General features: G+C 40.7%; 1 protein-coding gene across 5 annotated transcripts in view; it reads right to left on the bottom strand.

Moving 5' to 3' along the window:
- Positions 1 to 1,007: 1,007 nt before the first annotated feature.
- Positions 1,008 to 16,199, bottom strand: part of hhat (hedgehog acyltransferase) — a 30,745-nt gene continuing 15,553 nt past the window's right edge. For all 5 annotated transcript variants that reach the window (XM_054750241.2, XM_015944670.3, XM_015944672.3 and 2 more), the window contains 4 exons: positions 15,205 to 15,240; positions 10,417 to 10,618; positions 9,824 to 9,968; positions 1,008 to 1,800 (listed from right to left, as the gene is read on the bottom strand). In XM_054750241.2, the coding sequence (XP_054606216.1) occupies positions 1,715 to 1,800; positions 9,824 to 9,968; positions 10,417 to 10,618; positions 15,205 to 15,240 (469 nt within the window). In that variant the 3' untranslated portion in view covers positions 1,008 to 1,714. The remainder of the gene's footprint in view (positions 1,801 to 9,823; positions 9,969 to 10,416; positions 10,619 to 15,204; positions 15,241 to 16,199) is intronic.

The following is a 16,199-nucleotide window of genomic DNA, read 5'->3' as shown; positions in this document are numbered from 1 at the left end:
CATGCTGGTTGCTTGTAACTACGTAAGAAAGAAAGAAAGAAAACAATATTTTATATAGCGTCACGAGGTGCTTCACAAGAACAAACATTTTAGACATGAAAAATAATTTTTTTAAGGTAAAAAAATATTAAAATGAGAAAAAAATGTTGATGATTAAAATGAGAAAAAAAATGTTGATGAAAAAATGCGAGAAAAGGGAAAGCGAAAATTAATAGGAAAGAGGGAAATCATTGGATCCCGGGAAAGGCGGAATAGGCAGAAAGTGCTGAATAAGGAGAGAGTGGTAATGAAGGCCACATCAAAGCCAGCCTGAACAGGTGAGTTTTCAGGAGGATCTCAGTCTTATCTTCATTCAGCTGTAGAAAGTTCCCAGCCATCCAGGTTTTAATAGTCTAAACAGGTGTAGCAGCTGCAGCTTAGACATCTCACGGTGCTTAAAGGAGATGTACAGTTGGATGTCATCTGCATAACGATGGTGGGAGACGCCTTTAAAAGAGCTCAGGATGTGTTGAGTAGGAAATGCCATCAGTTGACGCTGCCATACAACCAGCATTTATAAATCTGGAAGAGTTGGTGAAAAGGCGTCGACCCAGTTTTGAAATAGCCGTCTCTAAAACACCCAACACTGAAAATTGCGATCCCTCGGGCAACGCCATAATTCACGGCGCTTTGTTATCTCACAGAGCGCCGTAAAAGACGACGCTTCTTCTGGTAAGAGAAATGCTGCATTTTACAACACACAACTGCACTCCCGGTTCCCTGGATGTATTAAATTAATGATTTTGACAGAATTGCATAAATGTCTGGACTCCTTTTGGTACTGATGAGTGACATCATTCACAGCAGAAGCAGTCGCGATATACAGACGTCTTAGCAAAGTCCATACGGAGACAGCAGCCGAGAGGACAGACCCATCGTATCTCCTGGTCACTTATCTCCCACAGTGGAAACACGGCTGAAGAAAGAGGAGGGTCATATCACGAAGAACACATGGCACATGTGAGTAATTTGGATTTAAAAGCTTTTATTCATGCAAATCAGGTTATTCAGAACTGTTTAAAAAGCTAAATCTTTACTGATGATACAACTACTGAAATGATAACACGATAACAGGTTTTTAATGCTAAATATTACTTAAAACAGAATATTTTATGTAATAAAAAGGTACTGTTTTTCTAGATTTCTGATATTTGTTCATTCATAAAGGTAACAACACTTTTCGTCTTTCTGACGCTGTCTTCTACGCGACGCTCTGAGTGCATAACAACTTTAGTGGCGAGCTAAATGAAAGCAGTAAACAAAACATTTCTCCAGTTAATTGCATCACTGAGCAATGTCTTATCAGAGCCATAGAAACCCTTAGTCCACATTTTGTTTTACAGTTTCAAAGAATAAAAGTTCATTAATGGAGCCTACTCGTGACTGCTGTCTAGAGATGCAGCACTTCTTTACTCATTTAATGACTTTTGTTCTCCAGGACAAAAAATAAATAAATCAAACTTCCACCTGAAGTATGGGCTTACAGACAGATTTTGTGCAGCCCTGCAAGTTGTGGAAAGCAGCTGAGCTTCAGGCAAATTTGGAGACTTTGATGGCTGTGAGCCAGGCTGGCATCGGAGGCTCCAGCTGGTGAGGTTTGATGCGCTGCAGCCAAGCAGGTTGTTCCGTTTGTCCGGTGGCAGGGATTCTCACTTTGATACAAAGTCAAGGTGACTCATGGTGGGTGAGAAGTCCACTCAAGTCCAACCTGAGCAAAGCAGTACAGGAAAACCAGCATGGGTGGGGCAATGGTAGACCAACCTGAAACAGCAAGAAAACAACACACTCATCAGTTTGAAGTGTTTGAAGCATAATGAAAAGTGCAGTTGGGGATGTGTTTCTGGAGCCTTTTTTAGCCATTTTGCCTATAATGCTCTTCACATACTGACGGCAACCAATAAATTAAATGTTTTGTCAAAAAAGGAATGATTTTAATGGCTTCTGTAACCTGACTCAATCACTGTGACTGAGGAAGTTTGACCTGTTGTTCATGGGGTTTCCCCAGATTGTGAGCCCTCAGCTAGCCTGGCAAGCTATATGTAAAAATATAATCTGGCCACAACCCATAGACAGAGCTCAGTGGTAGAGCGGAGTCTTTCAAACTGTCTCCGCATGCTATTGGACAATGAACAACTTGACGTACTCACCACTATGGGGCGTTCTGCCATACTCTGTCAAAGAAGACGGGAATGCATCTTTTTTCTAAATAAACTTACGTACCTTTATCTGTTCTTGACTGAAAGAAAAGCCCAAATCTAAATAGTCCAAAGTTTCTAATGCGCTGCCGCCATATTGTTCTGTCGCATCATCCTGCCCACCAATCAGATAGAGTGCTGTTATTGGCATAACACAATGCTGCTCAGGTCAATGCCAGGCCTGCGGAGGCTTCTACAGAGCGTGGTTACACCAGCATGCAGAGCAAAATCATTTAGCTTCTGCAGCTGTTCATCCAGATTTCTAGGCTAGGACTTAGCTGCTGTGTTTTAGAAGTTAAGAATACACCCAAAAACCAGAAAATTACCCAGTTTTTCACCATAAAAACACTAAACTATACTAGCTAGCATGCTAAATTGTCATACGGTTCCATAGGAGCGTTATGCTAGCTGGCTGCTACCACTTCAACTTTAGGACAAACGACCAGCGTCCCAAAAAGAAAAACATCATTGTGAGTCACGGACAACAAAAGACGTTTGAACCTATAAAACTGTGAACTGTGTATATTCAAAAAGTAGCAAGAAAAACATCACACACTCCACCTTAAAATGACAATTAAATTAGCATTAATTTAAAAATCGAAGTTGCTAAAGATACATACAGCTGCATTTTAATGGTGAAGATCTGGTCTGTTTTATACAGTGGGGCAAAAAAAATAGTCAGCTACCGATTGTGCAAGTTCTCCCACTTAAAATGATGACAGAGGTCAGTAATTTTCATCATAGGTACACTTCAACTGTGAGAGACAGAATGTGAAAAAAAATCCATGAATTCATATGGTAGGATTTTTAAAGAATTTATTTGTAAATCAGGGTGGAAAATAAGTATTTGGTCACTTCAAACAAGGAAAATCTCTGGTTCTCACAGACCTGTAACATCTTCTTTAAGAAGCTTTTCTGTCCTCCACTCGTTACCTGTATTAATGGCACCTGTTTGAACACATTGTCTGTATAAAAGACACCTGTCCACAGCCTCAAACAATCAGACTCCAAACTCCACTATGGCCAAGACCAAAGAGCTTTCGAAGGACACCAGGAAAAGAATTGTAGACCTGCACCAGACTGGGAAGAGTGAATCTACAATAGGCAAGCAGCTTGGTGTGAAAAAATCAACTGTGGGAGCAATTATCAGAAAATGGAAGACATACAAGACCACTGATAATCTCCCTCGATCTGGGGCTCCACGCAAGATCTCATCCCGTGGGGTCAAAATGATCATGAGAACGGTGAGCAAGAATCCCAGAACCACACGGGGGGACCTGGTGAATGACCTGCAGAGAGCTGGGACCACAGTAACAAAGGTCACCATCAGTAACACACTACAACGGCAGGGAATCAAATCCTGCAGTGCCAGACGTGTTCCGCTGCTGAATCCAGTGCATGTCCAGGCCCGTCTGAAGTTTGCCAGAGAGCACATGGATGATACAGCAGAGGATTGGGAGAATGTCATGTGGTCAGATGAAACCAAAGTAGAACTTTTTGGTATAAACCCAACTCGTCGTGTTTGGAGGAAGAAGAATACTGAGTTGCATCCCAAGAACACCATACCTACTGTGAAGCATGGGGGTGGGAACATCATGCTTTGGGGCTGTTTTTCTGCTAAGGGAACAGGACGACTGATCCGTGTTAAGGACAGAATGAATGGGGCCATGTATCGTGAGATTCTGAGCCAAAACCTCCTTCCATCAGTGAGAGCTTTGAAGATGAAACGTGGCTGGGTCTTCCAACACGACAATGATCCCAAACACACCGCCCGGGCAACAAAGGAGTGGCTCCGTAAGAAGCATTTGAAAGTCCTGGAGTGGCCTAGCCAGTCTCCAGACCTCAACCCCATAAAAAAATCTGTGGAGGGAGTTGAAAGTCAGTGTTGCTCGGCGACAGTCCCAAAACATCACTGCTCTCGAGAAGATCTGCATGGAGGAATGGGCCAAAATACCAGCTACTGTGTGTGCAAACCTGGTAAAGACCTATAGTAATCGTTTGGCCTCTGTTATTGCCAACAAAGGTTATGTTACAAAGTATTGAGTTGAATTTTTGTTATTGACCAAATACTTATTTTCCACCCTGATTTACAAATAAATTCTTTAAAAATCCTGCCATGTGAATTCATGGATTTTTTTTCACATTCTGTCTCTCACAGTTGAAGTGTACCTATGATGTAAATTACTGACCTCTGTCATCATTTTAAGTGGGAGAACTTGCACAATCGGTGGCTGACTAAATACTTTTTTGCCCCACTGTAGTTTCCTGAAATAATTTTCTTTGTGGCTATTTAAAGCTGCTACTTCAAGGGTCGAGAGCAGGCAGGTAAGGGCAGCCGTCTGTGCCTCCCCTCAAACCGATCTGCCTGCAAATTATCTCGGTAGCCTGCACCTGCAGCCACGATGCTTTCCAATAGTCTATTCTTCTCTATTCATGTCAAAATGTATTACACATACGCCCTGGCTTATTTATACATGGGTGAATTTTCTTTTTCTTTCCTGCAGACCAGAATGTACAACGTAAAATCTTGGAGCTACATATATTTATTGTGGCTTTTGATAGCATGTTGATAGCCTGGTGAAAAAAGGTGAAAGGCAGGTACTGATTAGGGGTTCACTGATTTATCGGTTGGCCGATATTTGTCCTCAGTAAAGCCAATTTTAAGTCAGGCACATCCTCGGGCAGCCTGGTGCTGTTGCAGACTTTAATTAGAATGTATTTTTACGTTCACTAATAACATATGCATAATATATACTCTAAATTTACTTTATTTGGGGTTTCTGACTTCAACATGAAGCAGTGAACAAATCAAGATTTAATAGTTAAATTCAGAGTTTAAAAACGTATTCAGCTTCAGACGTTTTGTGCATCAACTAATGTTACTTATGACATTTTAGCATGAAAATAAAGTGGAAAATGTCTAGAAACCGCCCATAAAAATCTGCAGAACATATCAGCTGACCACGTCTCCTAAATCTCGGCATCGGCGTCAGCAATAGAAAGAAACAATATCAGTGGACCACTGGTGCTAATGTTTTTGCTCGTGTTCGTAAGAAAAAGGATTTCATGAACCACTGGATGGAGCGCTCCTAAAGTACTCTCTAGATGTACAATTGATTAACTTAAAGTACACCTTGTTGAAGAGAGCCGCTGTCGGTACAAGATCTGCTCGGGTGCAAGATCGGCTCGGGGTCCTTCGACTGCCGATGACGTCAAAGTACGGCAAACCCACTCGGACAAAATACACTACACATCTATACTGCTGGAAAGAATTTAGCAGTTTCGTTATTAAAATAATGTTTCTTACGACGTAAGTTTGTGTTTATAATAGTATTTGTAAAATAAAACACTATATTTGATTCATGTTGAGCTCCTCTTTGAGCACATCTCTTGAAGGATCATAGGTATTAGCAACATGTGAAATTGTATTTGCAGGAAAGAAGTGTGTCCCGTTTATTGAAGTATTTTGTGTTTAGTTTTTTTACGTCTTGTCCATGCGTAGTTGAGGTACGCTCATAGCTGCTAGCCAAAACTCTGGAGTTAAAAGTTTTCTGGCTTTACTAAAATACCTGTCTGTACTTATTTGATTGATGGTAGTTTTACTTTCTATTAGACTCCAAATGTAATCATCTGGCACGTTTCTAATTCATAATTTGTAAGAATGTAATCGGTGATATTAGCATTAGCATTCCTATGGGTTTTTCCACGTATATTAGCATTGCGCTAACCACTGGCTGCCAAATTGCAGCCTTTGCGATTAGAAAATCTCCTTTTGTCACATCGCAATTTAATTGCACATGCAGTTAATCGTTCAGCCCTAATATACATGACGCTCTATGCTAAAAGTGTATTTTCAAAGAGGTAATGATGGATTTCTTTGTAAAAGTTGTCCATCTTTCCAACAGAAAGATTTGCCTGGACCAACGTAACGTGATAACAACGTAACGTGATTATGTAATTCCGTAAGGTTCATGTTCAGCCAATCAACTACTTTGACGTCATCGGCAGTCGACGGACCCCGAGCCGATCTTGCACCCGAGCAGATCTTATACCGACACCGCCACAGCTCATTTTAGCAAATAAATAAATAAATAAATAAGAAGGCTCCAACTCCGTCAGTGTTACAGATATTGAGCTAAAAGTTGGTGCGACAAAACCATTGCAAAATCAGATACAATTATTTTAAAGACTTGACCCAAAAAAAGCTAGAACACCATCATTTCTCACTCTAGTTTAAAGCTCTGGGATTCATTCCTTCAAGGAATACATTATTTACTAATTTAATTAATAACAGGTGTAATTGCTACAGCCACATTTTATATAATACGTGTTTCTGCTGCACACTGTTAAGTGTGAAACCCTGCAAGCATCATGAGCAAAAACCTGACACTGTGCCAAGACGTCTCAGCGCTTCCTCTTTGCAGGAATGAACATTTCATTACCGCGCTGCATGACATACACCCTCTAACTTTAACTTTTTGCTGACTCAAACTAAGTGAGAAACTGTTATTTCATTAAGACCTGGGGCTCATATGCACGCACACGCACTCACTCTCGCATTATTGGTCAAAAACAACAGAAAACAAGAGTGACATCTTGCTGCTGGTGTTCATCCATCAGTGTATCACTGCATCACAACACTCCAGACTTGATTAGCTACACACTACTTGATGGATTGCCATGAAATTCTGTATGGTCCGTCACAATATCCAGAGAATGAATCACACAGCTCATCTTTTCCGTCACCATGAGGTTTACGCAGAAGAGCTGTCACAACAACTTTTGGCTGCAACACCATGAAATTCAGTATTTGTTTTGCTCTCTGGATGGCATGTAACAGCTCTCGTTTGTGCAGAAATGCTGCTGTAGAGTCATTTTGGGCTTTCTGGAGCATGTGCTGACCGTACAGAGGAACTTGATCCAAGGAGATAAGCTACGTACATATACAACCTCTGACATGTTGTGTGACTAGAAAATTACAGACTTCCCCAGAGAGGTCAGAGAGCAATTACACCACTGCCAGAACAAGTGAAAATCCAAGTCAAGCTGATTTAAAAACATTGATCTCATGTTAATGAAACCGCGTCTCTTTGAAGGTCTGTTGTGCAGAAACGAGAGAGCATGCAAAGCGACCCAAGGCAATTCTGGCAGATCCATTACATTTAAAGAAGGGAAAAACCCACCAGCAATTAGTGGAGCAGCAGGCTTATAATGCAGTTTGTTAAATCACCTATTTGAGATCATTTTAAGCATGCATCAGGCAGCCATTTGTCTATTTTAGTGTTTAAATAGTTTGCTTGAATCTTCCTAAATGTATAAAATAAAGTGAAACTGAGATCCTCCATTTAATTTCCAGCATTTGCTCTGAATAATTCATAAGAGAATTGGTATTTCTAAACACCCTGGTCTTATTTTTAGGGTTATTTTTTCCCACTTAGCCTATAGAAATTGAGCGTTCAAAAGAGGTCAGGGCTGCTAGAAGGAGCTAAATGTTATGCACCATTTCCTGTCTGCCCTCCAGGCATCCAGCTACAGTTTTACTGTCGCAATACAGCTTAACCGGTGACTGGGGTACGACCTGCATCAGTTCTGCTCAATTTTTCCCCATATTGTTGGAAAAAGCATGCTCACACTCACTCTGCAACAAAAATCAGAATTAGGATTTACCTGATCACAAGAGGAAAAGAGGAAATAAAAAGAGCGTTTAATGCAACTAAGTATCAACGTGTCTGTGACAAGTCAATGAGATGAGTGTGTGTGTGTGTGTGTGTGTGTGTGTGTGTGTGTGTAATTTATTTGTACTACATTTCAGAGACATTTTTTCGCATTAAACCTGCAAAGTGTGGACATTTGGCTGGCCCCACTATGAAATAAACCAAGTATGGTGTGACTTTACTTTTAGTCAGGATTAAGGTTAGACCAGTATTGGCTGCATAATGCAGTCACTAAAATGAATGGAAGTCAATGACAGGCTCCCACATGTTTAGCAATGAGTGTGTGCGTGCGCACTCATGTCTTTAGTTGTAGCAAAGTATCTCATCAATGATTAGAGAAATCTTGTTGAAAACTTCAGAGAGCAATCATCGAGTGTCCACCTACAACTGATAAACCTTTACTCGATTTTAAGATGGCCATTACAGCAAATCAGAGTGAGCAAACGTAAACATGACTTTGACTTAGCTGATTTTACTGATATTGACCTCAAATTTGTTGACGTAAAGATGATCACAAATACTTTGAGCACTAAAAAATAAGATGTCACATAAGATTATTTTAAAGACAAAAATAGCTGCAATGCCGTAATTTTATGACTTAATTTGATGACTTAAAGTAAAACAGCGCATTTTCCTGCTCCTCCGCCCTACTGGTTGAAAGTGGAATTACAACAGTTGCAAAAACCCTGCTGTAGCTAGCGCCAACAACGAGCTAACACCAGCATGAGCCAACTAATACTAAAACAAATCACAAAGTAAAATGATCCACACCGTTGGACAATAAATATTATTACTTAGAAGTCCAGTAGCAACAAAGCCAGGTCACCATCAGTCCATGATTTTGTAGCCTTCTTTACCTACCTCAAACTAGTATAGGCCACACTGATGTTCACTCTGGTTTTAGCGCTTTGCTTCTCCTCCAAAGACATTATTTACTTTTGCTTACAGGCTCCACCATGGTGCCAATAAAAAAATAGCAAATATCTTCTTTTGACAGTCAGCAAATTGACAGTCAGCAAATGGAAAATGCTAACAGCTAGCATACATATTAACAGCTGTAAAGCAAATACACCTGCCCTTCCTACACCCACCCACTCCACAAAACTATCAAGTGAGGCTAATGGTCAGCAGAGGGTTGTAGAGTCATGTCAAATATGAAACTGATCAAGCTTCTAACTCAACAATCACTGAGATCAATGTTAAAACTCTAGTTTAAAGTAAAAAAAAATCTATTGTTACTTTAAAAAGAAATCTTAGTTAAAATATTTTTATGCAGAGAAAATCACAATTAATCTAAGGCTTTTCCTTCAAACCAGACAGTGGTGCTAATAACCTGTTTTAGACTGTTACCTAGTTCTTGTTGAGAGTTATATGCGTCAAGGGTAAGGCTGAATTATAACTCAGCTTCCAGCTCAACACGAGTGCAGATCAGACTGCTTATCATAAGTGGACAGGCTGCAGGAGCTCCTGCCATATTGCTTTAGGTATCAAATGAGCCAAATAAAGCAACAGGGAGCCAAACAGGCACTGGCACAAACATGAAGCAGATGTGCCTCTCCAACATTCATGGGTTTTAATTGTTTCAGGTCTAATTTAGCCATGCAGATGCACAAAATAGCAGGAGGCTATTTTGTGCATCTGCATGGATGCTAATAATAGACCGACTAAACAGCTGCATTTTAAATAATTTATTATGTGATAAGCATGGCTTTATTCACGTGTAGATTAAAGCAGGCCTGTGCCTGATTGTCGTTTTTAACATAATGCATAAATGCATCTACGATAGATAAACCGTGTTATAAAACTCAAAACAAGCATGTCTGAAACAATCCAGGAAAAGAAAAACAGGTACAATTCCTGTGGAGGGCAATTTACCTTGAACAAAGACACGCTTCCAGAAGATTCTGCCAACATGTATCCCCCCAAGGAACACCAGATTAGACAGGATGAGCATAGCAGTGGAGAAGGCAGAGAGAAGGGCGACGCAACGTCTTTGCATTGCCGTGGAGAAATTATGCTCCTGGGAAAATGAAGGAATAAATAAAACCACAAGAAATTGTCATTTTCAATCTGAGAAAGAACACAGACACTAAAACTAATGAAGCGTGTGACCACAAACTAGGAGCATTACACACCATGCCAGCAGACTTTAGCACTATTTTGAGAACGAAGAGTTTCCCAGTGGAAGAAGCAAAAGAAACTGTTGTTAACTGCTCCCACTAACGTTAAGCACTCGCTGCACACGCCGATTAGATGGGGCCCAATGGGTTTGTCTGCCGTCTGTACTTTGTGTAGCTAATCAACACACACAACCTCTTATTAAATCCGATTACACGACTTACATTACTTAAATCTGGCTACAAGAAAGATAATGGTCCCCTCGCATCTCAAATAACTGGAGATTTTTAATCTCCTCCAGCCTGATATTTTCACACGCTTGGAGTTAAATGCCTCGATTTCAAACTTACAATTACAGAGCGAACACAAGCTGTAGCAAAGAGAGATTTCAGTCCATTTTCCACCAGAACTCCAGCCCAGTTCATCAGAGCCCAGTACCGCAAGTAGTCATGGCCACCGTGCCAGAAGCAGACAAATCCAAATGCGAGGCCAGTGGACAAGGTTTTGCAAAGAGGTCCATGTCGGGAACCACCCAGTGGGATGTAGATGTACCTGAAACAAGTCATTAAAAAGCATTCAGCCTCATTAAAGCAGAAATATGTAGTTTTTTTTTTATTTGACGGCACCATCGGTGGACGAAGGTGGCAGAGAATTTAAGTGCCTGTCTTGTAACTACAGGGTCGAATGATCGAGACCCACACTCTGTCGCTGTGTCCTTAGGCAAGACACTTAACCCACGTTGCCTGCTGGTGGTGGTCGGAGGGACTGGTGGCGCCTGTGAACAGCAGCCTCGCTATCGTCAGAGCGGACGTCTAAAGCCTGGGGCATACCGCAGACAGACGCACCACGCTGCAAATTTGGGGAGTTAAATGGTCACACGGGACGCGCCGCTGAGCGCTGCTTGGAAAGTCGTGCGACTTGAGAACAGGAAGCGACTGTATTGTTTATACGTGGTCAGACTTGCTGTCGTGTTGCGGACTGTAAGTCATTAAAAATTGGTAAGTATGCTATTTATTAGAATATTTTAAGATCAATAGTACTTTAAAGTTATAAAAACTGTGGCTGGGTTTGTGCCGTAAAGCCGTTCCTCATCATAATGTCTGATGTAAAGTGCTCCACAATGTTGTAGTCGCGGTGCTTGAAATAGAACTAGCTCCTAACTTCAGCACCTCAGCGCGGCGCTACTTATTCCGCCTTTCCCCACGATCCACTGATTTCCCTCTTTCCTGCTCATTTTCTCTCTCCCTTTTTTTACATAATTTTTTTAATCTAAATTTTTATTATTATTTTTCCCCTCATTTTAAACACATTTTTAATCATTTTTTGAAATCTTGTTATACTTGAATATTTTTTTGTGAAGCACCTCGAGATTTTTTATCTTGAGAGGCGCTATATAAAAGATCGTTTTCCTTCTTTCTTTTCTGGGACTTGGCGCTCCCCGTATAGCCACTGTCATTAACTATAAAGGCTTCTATTTAAAATGATGGCGTGGCTCGTCTGTCTCCGGTGCGCCCTAGGCTTTACGCTATTGGCTAATGTTGAACAGCGGTCAGGTAAAGAAGCAAGGGACTCTACAGGACGGGATTGGGCGTAGCAAAGAAAATGACATATTGCCTACATTGTATCACAATACAGGAACAAATGATCACTTTTATGGACATCTAAAAAAGATTTTTTACATAATTCCCAAGAGGGGAAAACTTCAAATTGTAGATGTAAGACAAAAAAAAACTTCTAACATTTTTTAAAACAAATCAAAGACATGGATGTCTGAGAGAAGGGTCGAGACCGTGACTAGTGCAGATGTAAAACAAAACAGCTAAAAATGGCTCTTGCACTGATGAATTGCAAAAAAGAAACACTAGACAAGACGATTATCATGTAATTTTCATTCATTTCTTTTAATCAAATAACAATAAACGTGGCTCTGACGTTCACTGCAAGAATAGAAGCACTTCGGGGAATACAAGTCCTGCATATGGAGTTACTAAACACTAAGATTCACATGCAAATCCTAACGTACATGAAGTTGTTGTTGCTTTCTATTGTAGTCTGCTGATTATGTTTTATTCCCCTTGGATAAGGTCTACATGCAGATAAAACAACAGAATTCATGGTGAGCTTGTTTATCAAACATCGATTTAAAACTACAGGGCATTATTCATGCATGAGATACCACATTGTATGTGGGATAAAAATAGCAGCCAAACACTCACGGGATTGCCTACTTGATGTGAATAATGCAACACCAATCATTAACAAATGGCTTCATATACTGTGAGAACCTCGTTCGCCCCTCAGGTGCTGACGGAGTCTGAACGCGAAACATCACTCCAACAAACATCTCGTTGTGTGCAGCGCTGCTGAGCTGAAAACTAATTATCTCAGCCTCCCTGTGGCTAATCAATGTTTGTGAAAGATGAGACAGCGTTTTCTGAGCCTCAAATGGAGTGGCCAGCCTGGCCGTACTGCAGGATGAAAGTGGGTTCAAAAACAGATGGAGCGTGTCAAAGCCAGGGAAACCGGACAGCTGATCGACTCGGAAACCTGATACATTTAGATATAAAACAAGTGTAAACAGATGTTATTTAATGTGACCGTTTTAATTCAGGATTCTGAAACATCTATTTGCCTCACATAGAGGGTGGAAAACTTGCTGGCAGAGTGTTGAGAGTAATAAAACTAAACAGTCCAGTAAATGCAATCAATCCCTCAATATGTGCTTTGGTTTGGTTACACTCAAAAAATAATTCCGGGGATGGCGGGGGACATTGAGTCTGAATGGACCCTGTTCCATGCCTCCATTGTTGAGGCGGCCGACCGGAGCTGTGGTCGCAGGATCGTCAGTGCCTGTCATGGTGGCAACCCCCGAACCCGCTGGTGGACACTGGCAGTTAGGGATGCTGTCAAGCTGAAGAAAGAGTCCTATCAGGTCTTTTTGGCCTGTGGGACTCCAGAGGCAGCTGACGGGTACCGGCAGTCCAAGCGGAACGTGGCTCGGGTGGTCGCCAAGGCAAAAACCCGGGCATGGGAGGAGTTCGGTGAGACCATGGAGCAAGACTTCCGTACGGCTTCGAGGAGATTCTGGTTCACCATCCGGCGCCTCGGGGGGGAAGCAGTGCGCTACCATCACTATCTATAGTGGGGACGGTGTGCTGCTGACCTCTACTCAGGACGTTGTGGATCGGTGGGCAGAATACTTCGAAGAATATATACATATGTATATATATATGTATATATACATACGTATATATATATATATATATATATATATATATATATATATATATATATATACATATATACATACATACATGTGTTTACTTAAATGTTCTGATTTGTTTTTATGAATTCAATATTTGGCTTAATGGCAACATCCGGTGCAAATTTTGTGCCACTAGCTCACTTAAAAAAAGTCCTTATTGATAAAAATGCTTATGTGTCAAATAATCATTCTCCCTGGTGTGTGTGTGTGTGTGTGTGTGTGTGTGTGTGTTTAAATATATATATTTCCCCCTCCTGTTTTGAATTGAAATACAATTTAAAAGCAAATTTTTAGAAAGACCTTGAGTATTCAATAATAATGTCCATAACTATGGTTTGATTCTCTGCCTCATTATTTTTAATTAAAAACTGCTTCGGGGCAAATTTTCTTGAAAGATTAAAATGTAATTAATCAAGATTAATTAATTACAAAGCCTCCAATTAGATTTTTTTTAATCGAGTCGCATCTCTAATATATTGCTTTTAGATGAGGCCCATCAATGGTAAAATTAGTCAATAAGTTTTTTTATTTTATTTGTGTACTTGACTTTAGGACAATAAAATTTTCCCCAGCCACTCGAAAAAGTAAGTATGGACAATTGATTTAACAGGTGAATGATTTCTGTGTAAACTGTGTTGGATATGTTTTGTCTGTGTTGTTCATCCAACCCAACATGCCCTCCACATAGACCTAATAATTGTTAGGATGTGGGAGTAAAGGCTCCTCCTCCTAAACAGCATCCATAACTAAATCAATCACACAGAAGTAGGCTTCTTGTGAACGTGAGTGAAACAGTGAACCTGAAAACGCTGCAGCGCACCAGCACTGAAAAGCGTCATGGAATGGCAAAGAACGGGCCTCTCAGCTGCCCGGAGAGACGAGGTGTCAGTGAGTCATATTGAGCACATCTATTAACACCTACGCTCCCATCCAGCCCTCTTCAGACAATATCGGCTGAATTTCGGAACCGCATTAAAACATCTTTAAAAGCACTTTACCGAGGAGGAACAGTCGGGGTATTGTGTCATGGGTATCATCTTGCATCTGCAGAAGGATAATTGCAAGTGATGCTATTAAGGAGGAGAAAATAATTTCCAACGGGCCGAGCCTAAAAATGGAAACTTGTATTTGCAATTTAAAGTGATGGATCTTTTGTGATTAAGCTGCTGCTTTAACAGTGAGCTAGGCATTCTTTTATTACATCTGGAAAGATGTACGTGAACACTGTCTCGCTGTCTGTCAAACTCCCGAAGAAAAACCACAAAACTCTGTCAACGTAAACATTAATTAGCAAGCAATAAACACAACAAGGACCAGTTACATGTATTGTAATTGTGCATTCTCTAACAACCATGCTACTGAGGAGTTGCTTTAACATAGCAACGTGCATCTAACAAGCAGATCATGAACTCCCCACAGGCTGCACTCAGCAGACTGTACATCATTAAAATAAAGCCAGCTAATAACGTGCTCTCGTCCAAAATGCAAGTGAGAAAACACAAAATCCTCCAATTACATGTGCACATATTAAACGGGAAGGCATCTCTTCACGGTGCAGGGGCAGCGATGCAACAGAAGAACTATTCACCACCAATGTGCAACCTCATAAACATGAGAAAGCCGGCATGCAGACACAGCGTCGTCTATTGTGATGAAAGCCGGAAGCAACAGAACGGCACCTCTTTTGAAGGTTTTACAGGCTGCCAAGTTTGGTATCCCGCAGGAAACAACACCAACAAATGTGTTGCACAAGTGTTACAAACATTTAGGGCAACAAAAACAGAACTATTATTCGATTTAGATAACATTTAGCATTTTTAGTAAGCATTAACATCTGAATTAGTCAGTCCACTGCTCATGAAGAGGCTCTTACCTGATGAGCCATCGATACAGCCCCTCATCAAAGTGCCTGAGAGAGAAAATGGATATTACTGTGAGATATTTGCATAATAATAAAACAGTGAGTAAGAAACACCTGAACACTGGGCCTCAACCCGAGCTGCATCTGCTGTATGATGCATGTGTGTGTGTGTGTGTGTGTGCTCTCTCTCCATCATTACAAAGATTAGATCTGGCAGAATCTATAAAGTCAAAGTGTTTCATCAATGATGTCAGCGGACAGCTTTTTGCATTCCATCAATGTTGTTAACATCAGCAGCTACAACGCTGGACTGGAGAGCACCAGTGTCAGCACACTGGTTGGTCTGCAGCAGAGTGCATTTAATCATCCTAAAACCCAAACATACCATATCAGCCCTATATCAGGCTTGGGTGGCATTACCGTATTACCATATATAGCTAGGATTAAAAGTGTCAGTTCCAATACATTCATAAAAAAAACTGCACATAGGAGACAAGGATTTAAAAAGTTAATAAAAAATATAAATAAAGGTCATTTAATGTATAAAAAGGATACGTGGTTGAATTTCTGTTTTACTTAGTTTAAATTTTAGAGACTGTTCACCGAGAGAGAAATGGCAGCTCGCGTACCAGCAACTTCTGCAGTGTGGGAGTGTTTTGGGTTTGAAGAAAACTTAAAAGGAGAGCCGGTAAACACCGATGAGGTAATGCGTGCAAACAAACGATGACAGCAAAAGACGCGTGGCCCATCGGACCTGGAACAGTTGGGAATTCCAATTAAGGCTTACGTCATCATTTTTCAATTAGTCCCGGTAATACCGTACACCTTGGTGAAATGTGGAGGAAGCAAGAGGGATACCGCCCAAGCCTAGTACCCTATAGTAAAATAATATTTCTCACCTGTAATTTTATAATGAAAAAAAAAGATAATCATAATTACTTTGGGACTTTGTAAAGTGCTATATAAATGGAATCCATTTGTTTTGATCAATAATGAAATCATGATAA

The sequence above is a fragment of the Nothobranchius furzeri genome, chromosome 12, assembly GCF_043380555.1.
Source record: "Nothobranchius furzeri strain GRZ-AD chromosome 12, NfurGRZ-RIMD1, whole genome shotgun sequence".
Lineage (NCBI taxonomy): Eukaryota > Metazoa > Chordata > Actinopteri > Cyprinodontiformes > Nothobranchiidae > Nothobranchius > Nothobranchius furzeri.
Note: the sequence above shows the minus strand (reverse complement) of the source record. Positions and strands in the feature narration are given on the sequence as shown.